Source organism: Martes martes (genome assembly GCF_963455335.1).
Source record: "Martes martes genome assembly, chromosome: 11".
NCBI classification, from domain to species: Eukaryota; Metazoa; Chordata; class Mammalia; order Carnivora; family Mustelidae; genus Martes; species Martes martes.
Window position 1 is genome coordinate 95,573,575 of NC_137899.1, and position 27,457 is coordinate 95,601,031.

Sequence of the window (27,457 nt, forward strand, 5' to 3'; positions counted from 1 at the left end):
GCTCAGAACTTACACTTAGTTAAATTTTTTATTTTTTGTTCCTCACAGATTTTTTTGAATGAATATATTCTTAAAATAGTATCCTGATTCTTCCTAAAATAATATTTTGATTGCCACATGTTTTGGCACCCCCTGAATTTTTCGCTCTCAGCCCTACTTTTTCTGGTAACCCTACTACGTAAGCAGGCCTGGACCTTTCCAGTCTTTCCCCGAGGCCCCGCTATCTTTTGTTTCGTCTACCTCGCCCCCTCCTGGTCCAGGCTGGGAAGCTTGTCAAATAATTTCATTTCATTAGGAACTTGAAACCAGCAGCACTCACCGCTCGGCGGCGTTGACTTCTCCGCTCCCTCCGGGAAAAAAAAAAAGCTCCCGGAACTATCCCATCATGGTTGCTTGCTTCCCGCGGCGCCAGCCGGAGCATTTCTACGGCGCACGCTGAAGACTTTCCGTTTTCTTATTCCTCTCGCGAGGCTTGCGTCCGCTCTCTATCCGGAAGTGCTCGCCTAGCTCGAAGCTGAACCGGCTCGAGCGTTCGGCGAGGGAGGGAGTGAGCCCGGAGTTCCTCGCTACGTGTGCGTGCGGCTCTAAGTGGCTCGGGACGTGGTGCTGTGTTTGTCTTGGTCCTTCTCTTTTCACCTGTGCGGAGGACTTCAGGGTTTTCTGCCACTTCCCAGTCCCTTTACGTTGCTGGTTAGGACCGCCACCTTTGAGAAAGGGCGCCCGCCCATCCCGGCGGTGAGGCCGGGGAGTCCTGGGATCTCCATGGTCTTTGCTAACGGGCTTGGAAGCTGTAATTTTTGCAGCAGGTTTCAGATTTAAGTCTCTTGGTGATATTGTAATACTTAATCGAATCGTCACCATGTATTAGGAACTAACTTAGGAGTATTGAATGTGGCTGTGAATAAATCAGACGAGAGCCCCAGCTCTAAGGGGGCTTGCATTTTAATAAAATTTGAGAAGACTGGAATGCAAATGGGCATAAATCAGAAAGAGTGTTTTTTGCATGTGGCAGAGGAAGAGGAAGCCAAGGGGAATAAAAAAGATACACTTTTTTTTTTTTTGAGGGGGAATTCCTCGTAAAATGCTCAGGGATGTTGATGTTTCTGTTCGTTCGCAAGGTGGACTGCGTAAAAATTATGAATGCAGTTAGACATTTAGGGTCAGTGAATTTGTGCTTATGTTCTAAGAAACACTATTTATCGTGCTTTCTCCCTCTCTCTCTCTCTTTTTTTCCCCCCAGGGGAAGACCAAAGACTAGATTGTAGGAAAAGCAAATAGAAGCCATGTTTCGAAGACCTGTATTACAGGTAACCACTTTTACCTATTAGTGTTGAGATGCATGATGATCAGCTGTAGTGATCAGATTTCTTTAGGCTTTTGACTGCAGAGGCAAAAGGCGTTTGGGCCCACCTGCTTTATGTGTACTCATTTGATAGGGAGGATTTGGGACAGATTTTACTTGTGTAAATGATGTTCACTAAAACAAAAAAAAATTTCCTAGCTTACATGTATAATGGGAGTCATAGTTTTAAAAAACATGCTACTTGCATTTAGATCAGTTAGCATTTAATGTCTTTAGTGATCTAAAGACTATAAGAATCATTTCCAGTAGTTTTTTTATGGCTTGTGGTCAGACTGTCGTCTGTGGTCAGACTTCCACCTCGCATCTCCCTGTCCTGAAGAGTGCATCTGAAGTCGTCATGTCACCACAAACGTACGATGTCCTGAATTCCTTCTCACTCCCACCAGTCTGACTCCTTATTTCTCCGGACACTCCAGCCTACCTTCACCCAGACTAGACCACCCATTTTCCTCACTTACATTTGGTCACCGAGTTTGTAGTTTTTTCTTTATAACACCTCTCTCACTCCCCAACCTGTTAAGACTGAGGAAGAATCAGTTCCTCTCAGAAACCAGTTCTCCTCTCCCCCAGTCTGCAGTAGAATCAACCCTGTATTCTTGGATCCCCCTTTAACCTCTGCATAGTTCTAGCCTTTCTCGGTGTATGGTGTGTTGGAATTTGGAACACAGAAGAATTACTGCTGTCTTAATACTACAGTGTAAAGATGTATACAAGAGTTAAAAATTTAATTTTAAAAATCATCCCAGTTAAAATCTTTCCCTATTTCTGCTTTTCTAGTGGGTCTTAATTTTTGTGTTTCCCAAATGAGACCCATTATTCTGAGACCTGGGAGCTTTGGCTCATCTGAGTATTTCAAGTAGGACCTTTCGAGAAGCATGATAGCAGTACTAGTTTGTTTGAGTCTTTACCGTGTGGCAACTCCATCTTTACTTCTTAACCACCTCGTGTCCCAAAATGTAGTGATAGGGTTCTGTAGTCTGCACTGCCCCAGGAACGGGTGTTCATTTGGTTGGTGGACATCTGCTTTTTATATTAACGGTGCTACCTACTTGACGCACGCTTCTCTGATGTACCGAGTAGTTCTCTGAACACTGAAACCAGCCACGTGCCCAGGGGTGTGTGCTCTTCTCCCGGCAGGAGCCCTTGAACAGAATGTCTTCGAGGAGGCAGCAGAGGGCAGTGGGAAAAGTGGCAGCCTTGGTGTCAGATGGCCCTGGGTTCTAGGCACAACTTGCCTGTTATTTCTTGTAGGATTTTGGGCAGGTTAATCTGTCTAAAATTTTTATTTTGGTCTCTCAGGTAGGGATAATTTTACATAGTTGATCGATTTCTTCCAAGTTCTAATCTGTAAGAGGTAAAGCACTTAGCTGGCGTTCAGTAATGATAGCTGTTGTATCATTGCTGCTGTTTTGGGTCACTTACTACCTTCCACTGACAGATGGACTTGAATTGTCCTATTTTTGTGCTTTATCAGAATCCGATTTGTCTGTCTGAGACTTTTTCCTTTGCTCTATCTAAAGCATGAGTTTTTCCGACGTATATTTGACTTTACCCTTTGTATGCAGCCACAGAAGCACCATAATCAGGAGGGCTGCCAAAAAAGAAGGATTCTAAATTAACCTTCCTGGGCATGCCGTCTAGGACATGGTACCCTTGGGCTTCTGGAGTAGTCGGCCCTCAGGGCCCTCAAGCGTTTCCGTGGTCCTCGTGGTGCTGTGAGGGGGAACATGTGACATGCACTGCTAGTCCTCTGGGGGCGTGTGCTGTAGGAGCCGCTGACTTGATTGATGGTGACCGAGTGCGAGCAGGTCTTCTGTTGGGTTTACCTTTCCTCTCAAATTAAAGCCATTTTACTCATTTGTTCTACTTTAGGTATTTCATCAGTTTGTAAGACATGAGTCTGAAGTAGCTACCAGCTTGGTTCTTGAAAGATGTAAGTAGTAGCTAATTTCCTAGTTTAAAGTATGTTATTTGTAGCAATGTACAAATATTCTTAAGTGTGTTGTAGAAGAGGTGCACTAGTTGGGTTGTAATTAATCCTCAAGCCCTTGGCCCATGTTTGCCTCTGTGCTCTTGGCCTCATCCCATCAGGCTGAGGGGCCTTGTAAGAATTTCCTTGAGTCCTGTTTGGTTATCTCAGTCTTCCAAGGTCATCAGCTATTTGGCTAGTGGAGTGAAAGTTTGTGCAAGCTGTTCTTTCACAGAAATATTCACTCATATTTGTAAGGATTTTCAAATCTCAGATTTGTCCTTTCAACCATATGGTTTGTTTTTTTTTTTTAAAAAAAGGTATTTTAAAGATAAAGAGCTTAATGTTTGTTTTGGGGGTACTTTCTTTAAGAATATTTTCTCCCTTCTTTTCCCTGCTAGCCTCCCCTTATTTGCCCCAACTTAGCTCTGATCTTCTAGAACCTGTTTAAGGCTGAGATCGAGGTTGAAGTAGTATTTGTAGCTCTTCCCCTTCTGGACCTTTCTCTAAATCTCATTTTATTTACACACTGCATTTCAGCTCTGAACCGTGTGCAGCTGCTGGGGCGAGTGGGTCAGGACCCCGTCATGAGACAGGTGGAAGGGAAAAACCCAGTCACAATATTTTCTCTAGCGACAAATGAGATGTGGCGGTCCGGGGAGAGTGAAGCATACCAGATGGGTGAGTATGAAAGCCTAGGGTTTTCATCGTATCAGCAATAAAGAGACGTTTTTATTCTCAGTTAGTCGACTAGAGATGAGCTACTTTTAGAAAGAATCTTTCTTCTCTAGTACTGTTCCTTTCTCTCAGAAATTGTGACGTTGGTTTTGCTGGGCATGTTGTCTTTTGGCGTTGGTTTTGTGTGCTGGCATTTATAACCACGTTTCCTATTCTTGTGATGTAGGTGATGTCAGTCAAAAGACAACATGGCACAGGATATCAGTATTCCGCCCAGGCCTCAGAGATGTGGCATACCAGTATGTGAAAAAGGGGTAAGTTGAGGAAGAAAGGATTTTATAGATTGAGTGGTTTAAAAAACTGGTCAGGAGTGTTCCCGGGGAATGCCTGTCTCCTTTATCCTACTAATTACTCCGTTAACTTGAGATACTTGTTCACAGCTTGCTACTATATGCCTGGGGTATTGCCATGTATGACTAATGCAGAGATCTATAAAACATGGTTTCGCTTTCTAAGAATTTACAGTTTAGGACAAATAAGGAGTGTACATAAATAGAAGCAGATGAGGCAAGAGAGAAGGCAGAGTGTACTGAGTGCCATGTGAGGAAGTGTAACACATGCTTTTAGGGGTTCTCATGTCGCCTCTTGGCATCTACATGGGGCCCTTAGCACAGGACCTGGAGTGTCTGAAGTCTGACTCAGTGAGGTATGGCAGTGTTGACAGCACTTATGCTAAGTTTGATAATTTTATGTCGGCTTAATAGTTCCCTTTTGGGATGCTTGGATTAATTATAAATAAAAATTGTCTTTTCCAAACCTACAGTAGGACGAAAGGGTGTGCTGAACTACAATTATATTCATGGTTAATATATTTAGAAATGTACTTGTTTCATAGAAATGAAGTATACTTCCTGAAAAACAATTTCAAGAAAAACTAAAATTTGTTTCTTTTTAATAACTGCATGCCTTTTTTTAATATGTATTTCCATTGTCCAGTATGTATGTATGTTTGTATGAATTTGCATTTACGCACACATAAATACAGGAAATTTCAAGAAAAGTATCTGTATGCAGTATCACCCATGGATTGCTGTGTGTATTCCCTTTGGCCTACAATCATTTCATTAGCTTTGTCTACTTTCTGTTTTTTGGTGATGGTAGACTCTGAAAATGTTGCCAGCATGCATTTTCTACCCTTTAAAATCAGCTATGGTTGTCTTGTAGTTCAGCCTTCTAAACGGTGCAGAGATAGTCTTAATAATTAACGCTAAGTGAAATACTGAGCTGAATACCTGTTTTGAATTTTAATAATCTAAGTCCCTTGAGAATAAGTTCATGAACCTATGGGAAGGAATTGGACAATAAGTGAAAATCAGCAAGTCTTTTAGGGAGTCCAGAATCAAAGTGGCGGGAAATGTTGGAAATCAGTCCTAGAGATTGAAAGGATCCTACGACATTGCTCTTCCAATTTGTGGTCTTAAAGTCACTTTTTTTTTTTTTTTTTTTTAAACATCTTTGAGGACTGCTGGCAGCTCAAGGCTGAGAGCTGTATGTGTCAAGTCCGTGTGGACGTCCTGTTTCAGTACCCTTAGTACTCCTAATGTTGAACTTTGAGATGTGGTAGCAAAAATGAGATTATGCCTGATTCTCTGTTTCATCCTTCGTGTGTACTTGTTACTGCCTCTCACCGGACTGTCTCGTAAAGCAGATGACAATCTCCAGGCTGAAAACTGTAAATTTTATTTTTATCAGGTCCCGAATCTATGTAGAAGGGAAAGTAGACTATGGTGAATACACAGATAAAAATAACGTGAGGCGGCAAGCAACAACGATCATAGCTGGTAAGAACCTTGTGATAATAGCGATTCCCTGCACCCCCTTCCCTTTTTTAAAAGCTTGGCTTGTTGTCAGTAACTTGAATGGAGGCTTTGAGTACTGATGCTGCAATTGTCAGGCAGCTCACCGTGAGCGCTGGGAGTGTGGTTTGTGGGTTTGCTCTGAGTGTCTGTGTTCTGGTCGTGCAGAACGTTGTCTCTGTACTCAGTTTCATTTCACAGGTAACTTCTGAGTAGTGTCTGCGTCAGTACTTAGCTGTTTGAAGTGAGAAGAACTTTAACGTCTTTAAGGACATGGCCTAAACGGGCAGAAGCCTGTGCCAAGATAGAGTTACTCTACTGTGAGTGGCATTAGACATTTGTGCAGGTTTAGTCACTGCCGGGTTGGTCCTTACAGGATGATTTTAAGTTCCCGTTCTCGTTAGACAAAATGCGAAACAATGTAGAAAACATAGACACACAAAGTTTAAGGAAGGTCAGGAAGACACCTCCCAGAGATACCTCCCAGAGCTGAGTTTTCAAACTTCTGTGAAAATTCTACAAGAATTTTGAAACAAAAGGAGCCCTTTGGACATATTTAAGTTGACATGAAAATTTTTTCAATACGGGATTGTTACTCTGAAATGTATTAATGGATGTAAATCCCGTAGCAATTTGATACCCATCATCCTTGAAAAAAATACATGAACAAGCTCTTCAACATTTGGAAGTTTTATGTTGTTTCTTTTTCTCTGAACTTGTTTTTCCATTTTCTCCTAAGAAATGTAACTTAATACATATTGTATAAATAAGAATATTTTATTATTCATCCTATTATTTTTATAACATAAATACATACGCAAATTAAAAGTTATTTTTTTAAATTTTATTTGAAATTTTATTTTGAATAAAATTTTATTTAAAAATAAAATTATTTTTAAATTTAAAAATATTTTTGAAAATTCTGTGATGTTAAGGCTATAAATGTTACATTTTCTTTTGATTGAGTTATCATTATAGTTGTTTTTAAAACATAAAATACCAAAGCAATTTTAATATATAAATTTGAAAACTGAAATTGTATTGGAAATTCATCTTTTATGAGAGAAGTGCTCCTTTTTAACTCTTCAATAAATTGTTAAAATAAGACAACTGTTGGGACGCCTTCGGCTCAGGTCGTGATCCCAGCGTCCTGGGATTGAGTCCCGCATCGGGCTCCTTGCTCAGCAGGGAGCCTGCTTCTCCCCCTGCCTCTGCCTGCCACTCTGTCTGCCTGTGCTCACTCTCTCTGAAAAATAAATAAATAAAATCTTAAAAAAAAAAAATAAGACAACTGTTAAAGATTTTATTTATTAGAGAGGGAGCAAGTGAGGGAATACAAGCAGGGCAAGTGGGAGAGGGAGAAGCAGGCTTCCCGCTGAGCAGGGAACCCGCCCTAGGATCATGACCTGAGCTGAAGGCAGATGCTTAACGCACTGAGCTACCGAGGTGCCCCAAGACAAAATAATGGTTAAACATTGATTCTGTTATTAGTTTTTATGGATGTAAACACTGAGAAACCTTTTGGATGAGTAAGTACATAGAAATGAAAGAAAGTAATGTCTCAAGTGTTTATGTACTTCTGAGATATGCCAAAATTGGGTATCTTTTAAAAATTATTTTTTTTAATTATTGAAAATGTCAAACATACACAAACATAGAAAAGTGGAAAAAAAATCTTCTGTCATTTAGCTTCAACAATTATCAACTGATGGCCAATATTATTTCTTCTGTTTCCCCAGCCTACTTTTCCTCCATTTGGATTATTTTCTAGTGAATTCCCAGACATTATATTATTTCATTCATAAATACTTTCAGTAGGTATTTCTGAAAGATAAGGATTCCTATTTAAAGTGTAACTACAGTGCTATTATCACACTTAATATTAGGATATTATTAATTGTTTTTTTTCACCAGATATCACAATGTTTAAATTTCTTTGATTGCTTCATAAATGCAAGTCCATAGGTTATCTTACATGGTTTATATGTATCTTAAGTCTCTTAATCTTTTTTTTTTTTTTTTTTTTAGATTTTACTTATTTATTTGACAGAGCTCACAAGTAGGCAGAGAGGTAGGCAGAGAGAGAGGGGGAAGAAGACTCCCTGCTGAGCAGAGCCCAACGTGGGGTTCGATCCCAGGACCCCAGGATCATGACCTGAGCCAAAGACAGACGCTTAACCCACTGAGCCACCCAGGTGCTCCCAAGTCTCTTATTCTTATGAGAAAATTTATTTCCTCACAATTCCGGAGGCCAGACCGCTGAGAACTTAAGTCTCTTAATTGGCAGATTTTCCTTTTACCTTTCTTTTTCACCTTGCTCCAGAGTTCATGTCTTAACCATTCTACCCTATTGATAAACTATAATTTGTTGTAAATAATAAAAAACATAATTTCTTGTGGTTTCTCTGAGGTATATTGATCTTGAAAACCAACATAGTTATCTTTCTACCCTCATTATCAGATCTTAGATGAGGTCCTGTCTGACCATTTTGATTTCCTAATTCTTGGGTGTCTTGACAGTATTTCATTTCTGCACGCTCTTCTTCCTTGGGCCATGTCTCCAGAGATCTCTGTCTATTCAAAAATTTTTTTGTAGACCTCTGTGGGGCATAGGACTACACCTATGAGTTCAGCAGTGGAAAGTCAAACTTTCCAGTAAAAAAAGTTGGCATTTCTGGGTGCCTTGATGGCTCAGTGGGTTAAAGCCTCTGCCTTCTGCTCAGGTCATGGTCCCGGGATTGGTCCTGGGATCAGGCCCTGCATCGGGCTCTCTGCTCAGCGGGGAGCCTGCTTCCCCCTCTCTCTCTGCCTGCCTCCCTGCCTCCTTGTGATCTCTGTCTGTCGAATAAATAAATAAAATCTTTAAAAAAAAAAGTGGGCATTTCTAAATCTCTATCAATTAGGTATTTATGAAGCTTTTAACACTTGATATTCCACTATAAACCAAAAGTATGGGCAAACTTTGGGTTGTATGAATTGTTCTGAACCAAGCCAGCCACTAAATAGAAGTAGTTCAGTTTATCTGTCATTTTGTTTTCTTCTTGTCACTATTATTCACAGCATGGGTGAGTTAATTGAGTAATTAACAGATTTATGGTCAGTAGTAAAAATGAAGAGATCTTTAGTGACATTTGAATTGAAAGAAATAGATTTTATTGTTGTTTTTTTCTTCAATCAACCAACATATAGTACATGATTAGTTTTTGATGTGGTGTTCAATGATTCAGTAGTTACTATATAACACCCAGTGCTCAGAAATAGAGTTTAAATTCGGTTGTTTGGTCATTTTTTTCCTCCTAGGGATCCCTGTCTTTAATGTAAAAGTAACCACCAGTGGATGGCACTGTTGCCAATACTCTGTTTTTAGAAGACTGTATTTGTAAATACTGTAATAACCACTTTTTAAAATAATTATGAAGTTACAAGAATCTGGATTTTTTTCAAGTTATACAGAAAGTACTTCTTTTCCTTTGGTTCTCCTAAATTAACTCCATCTGGGACAACTTTTTTTTTGGGGGGGGACACAACATTTTAAGTGCAGTGTCTGATCTTGTTTGAAAATGCTCTCTCTATAGTATTGATTAGTAAGAAATTTCCCAAGAATGAGTGTAAAAAGTCAGTCTGTCTTAAAATTTAAAAATAGAGTGTCTTCTGTGTGAGTGTTACAGCCTACTTAAAGACATGGTCAGTTTGTCTTTGCTGACAGGGCCATATGTTGGACCCCTTCCTTTCTCCATACCTCCAGTGCGGGGAACGTTATGTCTGGTCCCTCTTCTGTGTGAGGACGTGCTGCCTGCTTTCATGGCATCTATCTGAGCACTGCAGGCACTGAAATTTGTGACTAGTTCTTTTGTAGGAAGTTATTGCTGAGCAGTTGTAATTGTTTTCAGGGAAGACAAGAAATACCACACTTTTTCTGCAAGGTCTCAGTTGTCACGTCGCTGAAGCCCAACTTTTAGCTCCTTTGGTGCCTCTTGTATATATGCCTCTCATGAACATAGCAGGACTTAGTTCACATTTTGGGAATTTTTCTAAAATCCTGTTAGATAACAGTACTAAAGTATGTGTCATAGGGGAACGATTAAATGAGAAAGAGTTCTGAAAATAATACTTATGATTTGGTTTCTTTACAGATAACATTATATTTCTGAGTGACCAGACCAAAGAGAAGGCATAGAGTGGACGAGTCTCCTTTGGCCATTGTTTGGTACAGTCTCATTTCCAAATCGTGTATAGCCTTTATAGGTCCTAAGGACAAGAATTAAAATATTATTTTATATAAAATGAATGATAAGACTTCTCATGACTCTTACTCCCCCTCCCCTTTTTGTCTCATAGGCCTTTGTAGCTAATTGTTTATTCTTTTAAGGATGGTTTCTGTGTACAAGTGTACAAAAGAGTGAGCTGTCAGGTTCATCTGTGTTAGAGCAAAGGGCTAAGTGTCCTTTGGGATGCCCCCTTTTTTTGGTGCACACTTCTATAGTGTTGATTCAGCCACTGAGTATTTGTCAAGCTTCACTGTATGGCAGGCATTTATCCCATGGTTGTGAATAACGATTTTCTTACTGTTTGCTCTATAAACTAGATGGCAGGGACTGTATCTTCTCTGTTTACCTGCCCCTTAACCAGGACTTGGCACAGAATACTCGATAAATGGTGACAGATGAATGATCCCAATGGGATATTAAGCTTTAGCCCAAACTGGAAGGGGTTGCTGAACAGTGGTTGGTATCTAACCTAGAGAGTGTCAAGACTAACCTACCTTCTTCTCCTCTTTTGTTTTTGGGCAAATTTCACTAGTAGCGTTCATGAAATAGATTTTATCAGCAGTAAAAACCTAAAATAATAAGGAGGGGTGAAATAGTTCATCTCCAGGTGATGCCTCAGGGGCTCTGGTTCCACTGTTTTCTATCTTTCTAAGCCTCATTGTTATCCTTTAGTCTCATCCAGAACTTGGGGGTTCCCCAAACCACCTTTCACATTGCCTCCCTAGGTTAGAGCCTCAGGAATGACATTTTCCTTTTATTTTTCCACATGGGCCCGTGGTGTACATACACATCGTGTACACACAGTTACTTTCATGATAAGATTCTGGAAATTACAGATTAAGAGTGATTTTCTAATAAATACTACATAAAATGAACTTGAGTTTTTCAGTGTGTCTTGTACTGTTCAGGTCTGCACCAGATCTGCACGGGTCTGCCTGCTGGTTGGCCACAGTTCAGACTTGGCTGCCGCTGAGCCTGGTGTCCGGGTCCGATGACAGAAGTCCCTCACTCTGTCTAGGCCACCTGGCCTCCGGCTTTGCCTCCGATCCAGCCCGTGTACGTGTGCCCCAGACGGCGTGTCTTGTCTGCACCGCCTGAGATCTGGACTGTCTGGGGTTTCCCAGTTCACATGCTGCACTGCGGACCCGCACTGAGCAGTGTTTTGTACTTACAGTGCACTTTGGTCAAAGAAAGGTGGGGTTCCTTAGCTTTACCTTGTTCCTGCCCAGGAATAGTAGAACAGTGGTTGCCATTCTCTCCTCTCGGCTGTCCTTTTTTTCCTGCCGCTGGGACCATTAATCACTATGTTAACTCTGCTCCCTGACGTTCTCTGTTCAGACTGGTGACATAATCCTCACTCTTCTGTGCCACATTCCTCAAGCAAAATGTAAAATAGATAAAATTGATCTTTGGGCCACTCTTTCTTAGAAAAGCTACTTTTCTACTCCTTAAAGGTGTGAGAAGTGATGCACGTTAGTATTCCTGTTCAAGTAGTGTGCTTTGGGCAGGTAATATGGTGAATGAGACAGTTTAATGACCAGCCCAAAGAAATTCCGCGTCTGGGGCGCAGGGGCAGAAAGGCGCGGCCTGCAGGACCCCCGTGAGCCTCAGGCTTCTGCTCATTCTGCTGGAGCTTACCTGACGGGCCCCGAGGTTGGGCAGCGGGGCTTTCAGAGTTGGGTACTCAGCGCAGAGCCTCCGTGTGCGCATGGTGCTGCGGACCTGAGGAGCACAGCTGTGCCCTTCCCATCTGGGCGGCCCCCTGTGCTGAGAAACTGTGCACCCCTCCCAAACTGGTCTTGGAGGACGTGTGGGAGGTTGGCGGTGGGAAGAGTCGGCGGGGGTCTCCTGGGCCACGTCTTGTGCCTCGCATTCCCTTTTTCATGTTGTTATGGTATCAGGGAATATACCTGTGGGAAACTGTCCTTCGACTTTGATACTGGGATTCTATGTTAGGTGGAAAGTTGAGTATGATACGTAGAAGCGTGGGAGAAAAAGTATCAAACAGCATGTGGTGTTACCCTACTTTTGAAAAAAAAGTAATTGATAAAAGTATATGTTTAGAAATGTCTGGGTGGAGAAACCTCAAACGGTTGTGATGATCTCTCGGTGGGGGGATTATGTGTGGTTTTCCTTACTTTTTTTGCACTTTTACGTATTTTATTTCTTTTAAAGCATTGAACATACATTATTTTATATTAAGAAAAAACAAAAGTTTTCACTTTGGGGAAAAAATCTTTCCATTATTTCCAGGCCAGTCTTGCACTTCTGATCGGCCTTCAGCTAGTACTGCCGCTTTTCCTGGAGGTGAGCAGAAGAGCAAGAGAGCCTCTCGCGTGTCAATGCCCGTCTTCTGCATCTTAGTACTACATGCTTAGAGACGTCATTCACCTTTTTTCCTTCTTTTTCTTTTGTGTTTCTCTTAATACACGTATGTAACCCAGAATAACGGGCTTTAAAGACCAACCCGTATGATATCCACCATTTGTTGCCAACACAATTCTCAAAGAGTCATTCAGTTCTTAAAAATTACTGGACCGCGAATCCAAAGACATCCCAAAACACCAAAGATGTGTTTTTGTGGCTGTTTTGGGGATTACTTGTCATTGTCAACTGGGTTACAGCCTAACCTCTGCAATTCAGGATAAATTACTGGTGGTTTCTCTATTTCCGAAAGAGACCAGGCAGTTTTTGAAGGCAGGGTTGTCTTTTACTCAAAACTACCCGTTCATCCCCATCCAGCTTAGCCTAGCACAGTGCCGTTGCAGGGCTTTCTAAATGTCAGCACGTTGGATTGCACTGAAATACTGACATGAAAATGAGGGCAGAATCACTTTACTTATTTTTTTGTCAGGGTTTGGTTTATATGCTAGGAAGCTTGGTGGGAGCAGCAGCAAGCAAATCATTGTAGAAAAGTTAACGAGTTATAGAGACATCACTTGCAAGGTAGTAATTACCATATTAATGCCTGACCTTTATTCTGTACTTAACAGATGCTAGGCCCTGAGCTCAGGGCTTTTTATTGTTGCCTCATTTAACTTATTCCTAAGAAGGTGGTATTATCCTGATTTTACAGGGGAGGAAATGTGAAACTGAGAGGTTAAGTAACATGTCAGAGTGATGCAGCTTATCAGGCACACTGGGAGTGTGAGTTTAGGTATGTGAAGCTCGCGTTTTGCTTTCTGCCTACTGTCTGCTTCCCATTGTCTCCCTCTTCCATTGGCCCTGCTGTTCAGAACCCCCCACAGATAACTTTGACCATTCGGGGTGCATCGAAGTCACACTGGGAGTTGCAGTACATAAACGGTTTTGGTTGGGATAGAATTGGGAGCGAGGGAGAAATACCTCTGCCTCTTCATTCTTTCTCATTTTCAGTCTGATGATCTACAGGAAAGTTGCAGTTAATCTCTTTACCAAGTTATCTTCACCTATTTTTCTTGCTTCCTTGTTATCCAGCAGTTTTCTTTACTGGTTAAAATAGGTTCACGGTGTCTGCTCCTCCCCTTGTTTCCTTCCCGCCGAGGGTGGAAATTGTCAGCAAGATTGCTCAGGAATTTGACAGGCTCACTTCTTAGAGAATGAGACTTTTGGCAGGTGTCAGCAGCGCTGCAGTCCTTTCTCACGACTAAATTTGCTTTTGTGCTGTTCCCACAGCCTGTGCTGGGATGGTGTGTAGCTGTTTAGGCTGTCCAAATCATGCAGCCACGATAATGACATTTCGCCTTTTGTCTCTTTATTCTCCATCCATTTGCTCTCTGCCATGCTTTGGGACCTTGGGATGGTGTTTGTCCGTACAGGTGTACACTGTAATTTTGTAGCTTTCCTGCTACACCTGCTGTTTGGATAAAAGGTGGCTTCTCCGTGGTAGTTCAGTTGAGGCTGTGTAGTCAGACAGCCTGGATCTGCTCCACTTACCAGCTGAGGGGCCTCTGCTCAGTTTCTTAACTTTTCCCTGTGTTGGATTTTTTGTCGTTTTGTTTTTCTGTGAATAAAACAGGGAAAATAGTGGCCCTACTTCATAGGCCTGCTGTGAGCAATGAATAATGCGTATAACTTACATAGTGCATATTAACCGAATCAAGTGCTCGGTACTACTGGCCATTATTATTCTAGCTGTAGTTATTTTAAACAAGGTGTTATCTCTTTGGTCCCCATGCCCATCTCCCCAAGTCTCATAGGATACTTACTAACTTTAGGTTATCGTACTTGGCCTTTGCTGCTGTTGTTAATGTCCGTGGGTTACTGAGAACATAGTTTGCGTTAGTGTTTTTTGGTTTGCTTTTAATCTTCCACGGCTATTTACAGATAATCTGGGTATGTTTTTAAATTCAAAAGTCAGTTGGGCACCTGCTTTGTACCATGCGTGTGTACAGGCCTAGATATAGGGATAAATAGAACAGGGCTAGAAGGGAGAAAGCCTGTCAGCAATTAGGAAGCTACTGAAGGAGCCTAGAAAGGTCAGCCGAGTGGGGACTATAGGTGACACGAGGGGAATGTGCAACAGTCGCGTGCCAGATCCCGTTATGGACTCTGGGTGAGGAATACTGAGTAGGAGAAGAACATGTAGCTCTGCCCAGGGTGTGCTAGGGACCGAGTAGGTGCTGGCGGTAAGAGAAAAGGCCGTGAAGAGAGAATTCTGAAGCTGCTTGAGCAGGTGTGTGGATGTTTTGTTTCTGAGACTAAGGAACGTGAATGTGGGAGCCGATTTGAGGAAAGGAAAGATCAGGAGTAGTTTTGGACATAGTTTAATCATAAAGTCCCTAGCTTATATTTGCTGTCAATGAGTGGAGCTCAGAAGAGCAGTCAAGACAAGAGTGACTTTTTTTCTTCTGCCAAACACTTTTGAAGCACATTTTGTGAGACAGCATAACAAATGTTGCCAGGATTACAGCTTTCTGTTGTGGAAAACCGTATTATGGGAAAGATTTCCAGTTGCTTACCAGTTTTACAGTGTACCAGGGAGTTAATCAGGTGTGGCAAGATGACGGACATGAAGACAGTTGTCTTGAAAGAAGAGTTTGTTATAGTTCTCAGGAGGAGGTCTCGTGCCACAGCATTTGAACCACATGGGGATGCACCAGTGTAGGCCAGAAGGCAGAAGGAATGAGGGGAAAGTGTGCACCAGACCTTTTATTGTGGTTTTTGTGGGATAGAATAATTTTCACCAGGCTTTGGGAAATAGGGGTGGTCCCTTGTTGTCAGGTACTTGGTGATTTTGGGCAGAGGATAGTTTTCTGGACTGCAGGATAAAAGGAGGCTAATGGTGGGTATGAAATCGGGATTGGTTGGTTTGTGTATTAAAGACTTGCTCATGGGCAAGTGTTTACTATTTCTAGGAATTAGTTAATGTTGGGAGGGGTTAGTTACTCCCAGGGTTTGGGAGGCTCCAAGATGTCAAGCATCAAAATATGGAAAATAAGAAACATGATTAATTCACTACCCAGTAGCCATTATCCTTTCTACTGAACCCATTAATTTACAGAGCCCATATTTTATTGGAGGTGACAGTGTGCACAGCTGAAATACTGCATTCTGTTCTCCTTTGCAGTTAACAGTTGCTAAGGGGCTGTGAGCAGAAGTCATTTGGTGGTGCTTCCAGGAAAACTGCTTAAATGATTAACTCTGTTGGGAGGCTTATCCTTTGTGCTTCTCCAGACCCTCACCTGGCTTTTTCTGGTCTGAAATGTGGACATGATGGCTGGATCTCCAGCAGCCACCTTGGACTATGAGACGATCTTCAGGATGGAAGACAGAAGAAGCTGGGATCTGCGATGACCATGGAACCACCATACCAGTCCTGGACAGTCTTATCTCTGGACTTCTTTGGGAGACACAAATAAATCTCTGCCTTGTTTAAGCCACTTCTTTGTGCTTTGCAGTTAAACCTCATTCTTACTAATTCACACATTCTTTATCTTCATATACACAATGAATTCATTATCTAATTCTCTTCTAAGACTTTCCCCTGCTAGCAGAAGTAAAATCTTACCTCTACTGCCACAGTCCTTCAGACTTTATCCTATGTCTCATTCTAAATTTGGAGAGGGACTGGGACATACTGTGTACACAAAACTTTAGCAATTAGCCTTAAAAAGAGTAAATATAAGCATAATTTTTAAGCAGGTAAGTATTACCTAATTTTGCTTGAAGCCTCTAACGAGGATCCTTAAAGTCCCTTATTAAATAAAGTAATGCTTAAATTAAAAACAGAAGTACCACCCTTATACTTCTCCTGGCAGTATAGCAGACAACGTAATCTGGAGTGAGGAGGTGTCCCACCAGATGCTAAGTATGATGTAGTTTCTATCGTATCCTTGGGAATCTCTTCATTTGGGCTTAACAAAATACCAGAGACTGGATGATTTAAACAGCAGACATTTTCTTGCAATTCTGGAGGCTAGATATCCAAGATCATCAGGGTGCCTACATGGTTGGTTTCTTGTAAGGCTTGTGAGGCCTGTGTTCCTGGCTTGTAAGTGGCCACCGTCTTGCTGTGTGCTCATGTGATGACCTATTTTTGCTGGCAGTGAGTGAGTGAGCTCTCTGGTGTCTCTCATAAGGACACTGATCCTGTTGTGTCAGGGCCCCACCCTTATGACCTCATTTCACTTTATCGTCTTAAAGGTCCTGTCTCCAAGTATGGTCACACTGGGGATTAGGGTTTCTATATGTGCATTTTGAGTGGACACAGTTCAGTCTGTACCGTCAGTCTTATAAGATGAAAGGGAATTCCTCAAGTGACAAGTTCTAAACTAAACTGAAACTAGAGCAGTAAGTGGGCAACACACTGAAGAAAGGGCATTCCCTGGTGACATGCTAATCTTGACATTGTGGTTTGGACATAAAAACAAAGGGTATGTGTTAAAGGTGTGGCTCAAGCAGTCTCGGAATTAGAAGAGCATTTCTCTTAAAATGAGCAGGCAGTGATGTCTTATCACTACCTCTCTTTGACAACTAACTCGTGCTGAGGCTTTAGCAAGCATAGTTGGGAAGGAAAGAAAAAGTATTAAGATGGACAGGAAGAAAGTTACACAAGCTGTGATTACATAGAAACCAGAAAAGAATCTGTAGATGAATAATTAGAAGTTGCTGGAGATAAGATCAGTATACAAAAGTCAATTGCAAGCAACAGCAAAGATGCCCTTATACAAGAGTATCAGAAAATTAAAGGAGTCTTCCAAGTGTGTGGTCTCTATGGAGAACATAAAACCTTATTGAAATACATTCAAAGACTAAATGGTTTGGTAAACCATGTTTATTGTAAGCATCAATAATGTAAAGATACCAACTGTCCCCAGGTTGATGTTATAGATCAAATAAAAATTCCCAGAAGTTTTGGGTAACTGGACAAGTTGATTCTAAAAATGCATTGATAATCAAAGGTCCAAGATCAGACAACGTACTCCTAAAGAGGAAGAATGAGATTGGGGACTTGCTTTGTCCGTTGGCGAGACTTTTTTAAAAATTAAAGCTATACTGATAAAAGAACTGTACTGTGGATGCAGGAATAAACAGAACAGTGGTATAGAATAGAGAACCCAGAAGCAGACCATGTATAGGTGGACATGATAAATGATAAAAGTGGCATAGATCAGTGGGTAAAATAGAGATTTTTATCCAATAAAGTATGCTAGGGAGATTTGTTATTCATACAGAAAAAAATGAAATCAGATCTCTACACCTTACACAAAAATCAATTCTTGGTTATTTAAAGACTTGTGAAAGGCAAACCATAAAAAATTTTGGAAGAAAATATGAGACTGTCTTTATGATCTGTGGCATGGAAGTTTCTTTTTAAAACAAATGTAGGGGCACCTGGGTAGCTCAGTGGGTTAAAGCCTCTGCCTTCAGCTCAGGTCATGATCCCAGGGTCCTGGGATGGAGCCCTGCATTGGGCTCTCTGCTCAGCGGGGAGCCTGCTTCCCCCTCTCTCCCTGCCTCTGCCTGCTTATGATCTTTGTCAAATAAAAACAAACAAACAAACAAAAATGTAAAAAAAGGGATACATTTAACTGTTAAAAGTAACCTTTTTAAGGACGCCTGGATGGCTCAGTTGGTTAAGCGGCTGCCTTCGGCTCAGGTCATGATCCCAGCGTCCTGGGATCGAGTCCCACATCGGGCTCCTTGCTCCGCAGGGAGCCTGCTTCTCCCTCTGCCACTCTGTCTGCCTGTGCTCACACGCTCTCTCTCTCTCTCTCTGACAAATAAAATCTTTAAAAAAAAAAAAAAAGTAACCTTTTTAAAATCAGAAGTCACTGTAAAGAAAGCAAATATAAGTCAAGCAGAGAGAGTCAATTATCATATGGTTTCACTTATTTGTGGAGCATAACAAATAACATGGGGGACATGGGGAGATGGAGAGGAGAAGGGAGTTGAGGGAAATTGGAAGGGGAGGTGAACCATGAGAGACTATGGACTCTGATAAACAACCTGAGGGTTTTGAAGGGGCGGGGGGTGGGAGGTCAGGGGAACCAGATGGTGGGTATTAGGGAGGGCACATATTGCATGGAGCACTGGGTGTGGTGCAAAAACGATGAATACTGTTACGCTGAAAAGAAATTAAAAAAAAAAAAGCTGAAAAAAAAAAGCAAAATGACAAGTCACAAGCTGGGAGAGAAGATACTTGCAATAGTATAACTGAAATACAGGCTAGAGTACATAAAGGATTACAAAGCAATAAAAATACAATCTAGACTATATGAAGACCTACAAAGCAAAGAGGAAACAACAGCTTAGTAGAAAAATGGGCAAAGACATAGAGACTGTGAAATATAAATGATCCATTGATCTATGGAAAAGTAGTTGACTTCATTAATAATCAAGGAAATGCAAACCAGAAACTGCAATGAGATTTCATTTTAAGCACTCCACACTAGCAAATTTTGACACATTTGATAGAACAAAGTGTGAAGGGGGATTCTTTATACAAGTGGAAACTTATGCACTGGTGGGAGGGTGTAAACGGGCACCTCCTTTTGAGAAAACGTGTCAGCATGAACTGGTGTTGAAATTTCATCTAGTTATCCCATCTTGAAGGTACACCCTATAGGAAGTTCTTGCCCATGTGGCCCAAGAAACATGTACAAGAGTGTTCTTAGCAATAATGTACATAATAGCACAACCAACAACCCAAGGAAACTACCTAAAGGTTCATCAGCAGAGAATGGGTAAATAAATGTTCCCACCGTGGCATACAGCTGTGTAAATGTATTACAACCATTCCAGAAACAGTAATTTCTAGAAACATAGTACTGAGTCAATATCAGTTAAAAAAATGAATCTGAAACTTGGGTGAAAAACAAAAATCAAGCTTCCTTTAGAAAATTTGTTTATTCAGGGTATCTGGGTAGCTCAGTCCACTAAACGTCTGACTCTTGATTTTGGCTCAGGTCTTGATCCCCGGGTTGTGAGATGAGCCCCACCTGGCCTTGGGCTTCACGCTCGGCAGGGAGTCTGCTTGAGATTCTCTCCCTCTCCCCCTGCCCTCCCCCCACCTCCATGCATGTACTCTCTCAAATAAATCCTTTTTTAAAAAAGAAAACTTGTTTATTCAGTATATATTTATTGAGGCTCTGCTGTGTGCTAAGGTCTGAGCCTAGGACCTGAGTGTTTAGTGAGTAAAGCACCCAAAAGGGGCATTATTAATTAGTTGGCATGACAGGCTGAGGAGGGAGCCTGACGTGGGGCTTGATCCCAGGACCCTGGGATCATGACCCGAGCCAAAGGCAGACGCTTAACTGACTAAGCCACTCAGGCGCCCCTGATCCTTCTTTTTGTAGGAAATTTGTATTGCAATGAGAAAAGTTGTCTGAAAATAACCCTCATTCAAACTCGGTTGTCTGGAGAAAACACTAGCTGGGAAAAGAGAGTTTCTTTCACTTCTCCCACCAGTAAGTGCTTACATAAGCTCAGTTACCACGGAACTGTTGACTCTAATACCAGTGGGAACTATAACATCCTGTGGGTTCCAAGGTCCCCACGTACCGGTCTTCTGGTCTCAGACAACTCCTATAATAGCTGGCTTCCCAAATTCGTGTTTTCTGGCACCTAAGACTGTTGTACTACTGACGAAGTTGCTTTCATGCTTTTATTAAAGGAAGTGAGAACGATGGGAAGGGTGAGGTACTTCCATCGGCATACAGAACTGCACTGCTCGCCGAACAGTGCTCTGGTCCCCCTGTGTGGAGAGTCATGCTTTTATTCCTGTTGTTGATATGAGTTTTCTCTTACTCCAATAAAGCCTGTTCTTACCTCAGACTATATGATATGGTAAAATTTATCTTGAATCCTGGTGCATGCAAGAGGACATGCAGAAGAGATTCTTAGTATATAGTATAAGGAGTTTACATTTTGTAGCTGCACTACAATGCCATTGAAGTGTTTTAAGTAGTGGAGTTAAGTGATCTAAAATACATTTTAAGATCATTCTTGTGATTGTATGGCAAATGTATTACAGAAAAGAAGATTAGAAGTAGAGAATGAGTTTGGGGGCTGTTGAGTAGTTCAGATGAGAGATCATGGTAACTTGGACCAGTATGAAGGTAATGAAAATGGAAAGTTCAGGATATGTTTTGTGACAAAAATGGAAAAGTCATTGATAAGTTGATGTGGGATTATAGGAAAGACAGAATCAAGTTAATTCTTAGGTGGTGCTTGATTTGAGCACCTGCATAGATGATGTTGCCATTTGCTGAAATAGGGAAGATTGGGGGAAAGAGTTCTTTTAAAGTGAGACTAGGGGTGCTTGGGTGGTCAGTCATTAAATGTCTGCCTTCGGCTCAGACCATGATCCCAGGGTGCTGGGATCTAACCCCGCATCGGGCTCTCTGCTTGGCAGGGAGTCTGCTTCTCCCTCTTCTACTCCCCTGCTTGTGTTCCCTCTCTCACTGTACCTTTCTCTGTCAAATAAATACAATCTTTTTAAAATATAAAATGAGAATAAATGGAGAGTTTTGTTTTGGACATGTTAAATTTGAGATGTCTATGATAGAGCCAAGTAAAGAAGTTAGATAGGTAGGTGGATATGGGAGCTCTGAAGTGTGGTATGACCTGAAAGTGTGCATTTTGGGCTTACCAACATAGGATGATTTAAAATAACGAAAATAATATATATTAAAAACTTACTGGTGGGAGTTGCAGTATGAAAATGGTATTATAGGTTAAATGAGTTTCTTTTCCCTGTTGAAAATAACCCCAGAACCCCAAGGAGAATGCGAAACAGAGATGCGTGTGATATCTTTTTTGAAATATAACAACTAAAACTTCAAAAATAGGTGGAAGAACTGTGCATTGTTCAGAGTCCAGTCAGGAAAGAGGAAGCCAGTACAGGTATTTCAGACAGAGGGGATTTAATGGAGGGGATTACTTACAAAAATGTGGGAAGCGGGAAAGAGAGAAGGAAGGGTAGTGTCAGAGCCCGAAACTGATACCATCCCTGGGCTGGCAACATTGAGCGCTCACCTGTTGCTGCGTTGCTGGGGGTGTGGTTACAGTTGTTTCTGGTTTGCTGAAGGGGCTTTGCCTTGGCCAGGCTGGCTAACACTGTATAGATGATTTTATCCTGGTTCATGGGGTCTACAGTCATCATTCTTAACGTAGTCAAAGGAACTGCCACCAAGGGACACCCTGTTGGAGTGAGAGGCAGGATTTTTCTTTTTCCTTCCCGCTCATCTGCCAGTTTTCATACCGACCGATAACCAACAGCAAAGCATCTGGAAAGGGCGTCTGGGAAATGATTTGTAGAATCCCAGACCCCACCGTATGGAGCAGAGTACAGGTGGGGGTTATGGGTTTGAGGGGGGAAAATAGTAAGTAGAATAGACTATGGAAAGCAGTGGTGATCAAATTGAGGTTGGCTGTGGATTGGGGATTTGCTTTTGCCCTGTTGACAGGCTAGTAACTTAGCCCGTCGCTGCTTCATGAAAGCTGGCAAAAGATATGAAACCTCTGGGTCGGCGAAAAGTGTCGTATTATCAGCAGCACGGAAGCAGCGCGAACACCAGCGTGTTTCTATCAGTTCCCTTTGTCCCGAGAGTCCCCGAGGGCAACGCACAGGGCCCAGGTGGAGTTCGTTACAGAGAGAGACACTGAGCCTGGAGAACATGCAGCTTTTATAGCAAGCAGGAAACAAGCCTGCTCCTTGTCCCGGAGGGGCACGTTACCTCCTCCTTTCTGGTTGCTCACTGCGCAAAACGGCCCCGGTCAAGGGTGGCCAGGGCCTCGTATACTTAGCGCTCCCAGCAAGGTGTGTGTAGGAGCTGAGAAATCCTGGAGGAATGTCCCTGTCCCCAGTGTCTGTAGGGAAAGACTGGATGAACATTTTTGGGTAACATTACGGCAGGATAGGGTGTCAAGCTGGTGTGTTAGCGTGGTAGCTTGTTATTGAAAGCATCTGGATAATAGACTCTTGTTCTGTTTTTGTAAAACAAAGTTTAATCAGTTTGAGGGCTGGAACCGAAGGTGATAAATGAGGCCTGTGTTCATTTGGAGTGGGCCATACGGTGCAGTGTTCCATAGCGGGGTTGTATGCAGTGTTAGACCAGGGTTGGTAAGGCGCACTCTCCCAGATGAGGCACGTAGAGAATGTACACATGCACACATGGTGTGGGGGAGAGCCTTCAGAGCAGTCCTGTTTCCTCAGACTTAGAATTTGCTGTTGCCTCACCTCCAGGTGAGGATTTTAAGGGACCCAGAAGCCTGCACTCCACTTACCGGTGTAGGTGGTCTCTCTGCTATATACACCCAGCTGTGCTGGTTTCCTTCTGTATTCTGCGAATGAGTGAGCCTCAGTTGATGGAAAGGGCTATTATTTGTGACTTGTCTTGCTGTCAATCTGAGTGAACCGCTGGTGCTTATCAACTCAGTTGTCATGCTAGTGTCAGAGCAGGAATGAGGCGAAGAGCTGGACCGTGATACCTCAGTCCCTGCAGAGAAAGTGCCAGAATAATGAAGGGCAGGAAGACGATAGTGCACTGTCTTGTTAGTCTGCTGGCTAATTCTCTGAGGCTTATTCTCTCAGCGCACTCTCTTTGGGGTCTCCCAACGGAAAAATCTCAGCGACTGTCAGGAGGTCCCCTCTACATAGCCCTCTGTTTCTGAGTGGTATGGCGATGTGGTGCCCCACTGGTCCGAGCCCTGGGGCACTGCACTAGCTGTTTATGGTTTCCCCATCCTCTGCTCACACTTTTGTAAGTAATTCCACTTTAACACCTTTCTGGAATTACCCAGTTTGTGCCAGTTGCTTCCTGTGGACGCCCTGACTGATCCGCCTCCTTTGGTCTTTTACTCAGAAGGATGGTTGAGAGCAAGAGCGTGATCTCTCAGTAGTCGTTCTAGATGTCTGCAGCCTGGGATGAAAGATGCAAGGATCTAGCACCTTGGCTCTGGCATCGATCCCTAACAAACCATGTTTAAAGATGCACATTTTGTAGAGTTGGACTTAAGTATGTGTGGCTATTTCAGAGGAGGATGGTGAACGTACATTTTGGAAGCAAACATTACTAATGCTATGATATTAGTTATCGTATGATAGTTGTAGTGTTTATATCAAAAAGTGGGAATGGGGGCGCCTGGGTGCCTCAGTGGGTTAAGCCTCTGCCTTTGGCTCAGGTCATGATCTCAGGGTCCTGGGATCGAGCCCCGCATCGGGCTCTCTGCTCAGCGGGGAGCCTGCTTCCCCCTCTCTCTCTGTCTGCCTCTCTGCCTACTTGTGATCTGTCTCTCTCTGTCAAATAAATGAATAAAATCTTTAAAAAATTTTAAAAAGCGGGAATGTTATAACTATGGGCTCATAATTCTTATCAGTGGTACCTGATGGAGTAGTAGGAATGATAATGCTGATATCCAACAATGCCTTTTTCCCCCCAATGATCTTTTATTTTTTATTTTTTCTCATTTAACAAATATTTATTTATTTGTTTGTTTGTTAAAATTTTTAAAATGATGTTCTGTTAGTCGCCATTAGTTATTAGTCATCATTAGTTTTTGGTGTAGTGTTCCATGATTCTAACAATGTCTTTTAAACTCTGATATGAAACTCTGGCCACCCGCTAGTACATTGTGCGTGGAAGCACTGTCCTGGAAAAGAACCAAAACTGAGAAAGAAAAATTATAGTTAACCCTAGATTGCTCAGTAATGACTTCTAAAAAGGTAAACGTTGTAATTTTGGAAGGGGTAAAAATAATAAGACTTCTAAAACAGGGTGATCAGCCATCCGTGGTACATGAAATGAATTCTGATATGTTACATATTCTAAAGTTTCTTCTCACTGGATAATTCTAATCCCTGGGTAGAGGAATCTTATTAGCTTATTGCTTCTTATGAGAGGATGTAGAAGGTGTTACGAGAACAGAAATGTGCATCTGTAGAACTGAGGCCATGAGAAAAAACTGAACAGCATTGGTAGTAGGTTGTGGGACCAGCGCTACAACTGGGCTAAGGTCCTGTTAAAGGACTGCCGGAGAGAGCTGGGAACTGCCTTACTCTAATTCTGGAGCACACAGTTCAGGAGCATTTGGCCAGGTTGTAAAGTTAGCCCGAGAAGGCTGAGGGTGATGAAGGAGGGCTGTGCTCATGGCCAAGTATTCTTGGTAATGCTCTGTAACCATATCGTACACTGCAGAATGCCAAGCCTGATGAGGTTCACCTGGCTGCGTGGCGGGTATCCAGAAGAGACTGTGTTGTTTGTGCAGATTTGTCATCTGCTACCGTGTGAGGTCCTTTTGAGAGGATCTGAAAGTCTATCCTTCTGTGATTTGGATGGTGTTGCTAAACTCTATGCTTTGTATCTTGGTGGCCTTGATTTCTCTCTCCATCCTTCAGATCAGTGTTTTCAAACCGTATTTATTACAACTCATGCATAGATTGTAAAATCAAGTTTGTGGTAGGCAAGCAGCAATGAAAGAAATAGAAAGGATAGAAAATATCAGACTGCCACACATCTAGAAAGGGGAAATAATTGTTTTGTGACCTCCTTTGTGTTCCCAGTATAATATGTATATATGGTGAGATATATATAAAACCCTATAAAGATTATTACTGTTGGCCATGGTCAAAATTTGTAAGGCACTGTTTTACATAAATCAGGTTTTTTTGGTTGAAGAGACTGGGTGTGATTTCTCTCACCTTGAGCTACTGTTGACATACTGATACAGTGGTCATGCACTCTGAAAATCTACATTTTATTTATTTATTTATTTATAAATATTTAATTTATTTATTTGACACAGAGAGAGATCACAAGTAGGCAGAGAGGCAGGCAGGGGTGTGGGGGAAGCAGGCTCCCTGCTGAGCAGAGAGCCGATGCGGGGCTCGATCCCAGGACCCTGGGATCATGACCTGAGCCGAAGGCAGAGGCTTAACCCACTGAGCCACCCAGGTGCCCCTGAAAATCTACATTTTAATAGCTTATATGCTATAATTCATTATTGTTATTTGAGTACTCAGGTAGTTAAGACTTCTGGTGATATGGCTCTCTAGGGAAGAACTTGGAGCCCCCTCATGTAAGGCATATACTAAGAGGCACGGCTTTTATTTCTAACCCAGGACCTCTGGCACTGAACTTTGTTTCATGCACTTAAACCTCCCTCCAGGTGACTTTGGTAGTGCCTTCTGGTGGAATTCTGATCTCCCTCCTTCTGTGTGTGTCCCTGAGTCCTCCTTCCAGGAAGAAGACCTCTCACTCTTCAGAGCGATTCTGTATGACTTCTGGTCATGCACCTTGCTGTCCCAGGTGGCTTGGAACCTCCCTCCCTTTGGAATCGTGTGCAAATCCTCGCCTTTGTGAGTGAGATCTCTTCCTTCTTCGTGTGACATTGAATACTACTCCATTTGCATTTTGGCAAAGAGCTGCTGAGTTTAGATCATAGATGGAATGTGACAGTCCCTGTCATCTGTGAAGGGGACAGACTAATCGGAAAGACCCAGAGAGGGTTCACTAAATTGTGCTCTACAACAGACTAAATTGGGCAGAGACAAGAGACAGGTACAGTGAAGCAACAGGTAGAAGTGACAGGTTCACGAAGAGGAGTTTCAAGTCAGCAAGGAGATTGTACATCAAGAGAAAGAACAAGGTCAGGTCTAGCTGACATGTCGGGGCTGGAGAAATGGATGTTCCTGGTTCTGTCTGCCACCGAGTTCATTCTGGGGATGCTGGGGAATGGGTTCATAGTGTTGGCCAATGGCAGCAGCTGGTTCAAAAACAAGACAGTCTCTCTGTCTGACTTCATCATCACTAACCTTGCTCTCTCTAGGATCGTTCTCCTGTGGATTCTCTTGGTTGACGGTGTTTTAATGGTGTTCTCTTCCAAAGTACGTGATGAAGGGATAGTGATGCAAATTATTGATATTTTCTGGACATTTACAAACCACCTGAGCATTTGGCTCGCCACCTGTCTCAGTGTCCTCTACTGCCTGAAAATTGCCAGTTTCTCCCATCCTACATTCCTCTGGCTCAAGTGGAGAGTTTCCAGGGTCGTCGTATGCATGATTTTGGGTGCCCTGTTCTTATCGTGTGTCAGTGCCCTATCTCTGATCCAGGAATTTAAGATCTATTCTGTTCTCAGGGGGATCGATGGCACAGGGAATGTGACCGAGCACTTCAGAAAGAGAAGAAATGAATACAAAGTGTTCCATGTTCTTGGGACTCTGTGGAACCTCCCTCCCCTAATTGTGTCTGTGGCCGCGTACTTTCTGCTCATCCTCTCCCTGGGGAGACACATGCAGCAGCTGCAGCAAAGCGGCATCAGCTCCAGAGATCCAAGCACCGAGGCCCACCAGAGAGCCATCAAAATCATCGTCTCCTTCCTCTTTCTCTTCCTGCTTTACTTTTTGGCCTTTCTGATTACATCCTGCAGTTATTTCATATCGGGAACTGAGATGGTCATTATGATCGGAGAAGCAGTTACAATGTTTTATCCCGCTGGCCACTCGTTCATTCTCATTCTGGGAAACCAGAAGCTGAAGCAGACGTTTGTGGAGATGCTGTGGTGTGAGCCTGGCCTTCGGAAGCCTGGATTCGAGGGACCTTCTGCCCCCTAGAGTGACCGAGGGCACAGACGAGAGCCTGGGAGTCCTTTAGTCTGGCTCAAGGCTAAGGGCTCCTCCTGATCCTTCCGTGGCACCGATTCTGTGATGCCAGGAGGAGAGAGACGCGACTACATTGTGCTGGCCCACTGGGGACATGTCTCTTGGCTTCTGTTTGTATGGTGGTTTTGGAGGGAGTGAGACAGTCTCTGGAAAATGTCAGTATAGTAAGAACACTCACTGTATAGATGTGGAGTTGTATTTTAATAGCTATCGACCTAATGAGCTGATTCCTAGCTT

At 42.5% G+C, this 27,457-nt stretch overlaps 2 protein-coding genes across 5 annotated transcripts; both read left to right on the plus strand.

The window, feature by feature from the left end:
- The first annotated feature begins 471 nt into the window (after window positions 1–471).
- Window positions 472–15,994, plus strand: SSBP1 (single stranded DNA binding protein 1). 4 transcript variants are annotated; one of them, XM_080818960.1, is made up of 8 exons: window positions 472–572; window positions 1,241–1,307; window positions 3,236–3,296; window positions 3,873–4,013; window positions 4,237–4,324; window positions 5,763–5,851; window positions 10,000–10,073; window positions 15,683–15,994. In XM_080818960.1, the coding sequence occupies exons 2-7, from the start codon at window positions 1,284–1,286 to the stop codon at window positions 10,041–10,043; spliced, it is 447 nt and encodes a 148-aa protein (XP_080675086.1). In that variant the 5' UTR covers window positions 472–572; window positions 1,241–1,283; the 3' UTR covers window positions 10,044–10,073; window positions 15,683–15,994. The 4 variants fall into 4 exon arrangements, with proteins under 4 accessions (XP_080675086.1, XP_080675087.1, XP_080675089.1 ...); XM_080818962.1 differs by having other exon boundaries at window positions 521–735; XM_080818961.1 differs by lacking the exon at window positions 15,683–15,994 and having other exon boundaries at window positions 10,000–10,162.
- Window positions 15,995–26,221: 10,227 nt separating this feature from the next.
- TAS2R3 (taste 2 receptor member 3) lies at window positions 26,222–27,172 on the plus strand (the record flags this gene model as incomplete). The annotated part of the gene is made up of 1 exon (XM_080819030.1): window positions 26,222–27,172. The coding sequence occupies one exon, from the start codon at window positions 26,222–26,224 to the stop codon at window positions 27,170–27,172; it is 951 nt and encodes a 316-aa protein (XP_080675156.1).
- Window positions 27,173–27,457: the final 285 nt, after the last annotated feature.

What these genes read in the sequence shown, in the direction of transcription:
- SSBP1 (XM_080818960.1), top strand. Translation starts at nt 1,284, where the DNA reads ATGTTTCGAAGACCTGTATTACAG. An exon ending in TTCGAAGACCTGTATTACAG is followed by an intron (nt 1,308 to 3,235) that starts GTAACCACTTTT and finishes GTTCTACTTTAG; the next exon opens with GTATTTCATCAGTTTGTAAG. An exon ending in CAGCTTGGTTCTTGAAAGAT is followed by an intron (nt 3,297 to 3,872) that starts GTAAGTAGTAGC and finishes ACTGCATTTCAG; the next exon opens with CTCTGAACCGTGTGCAGCTG.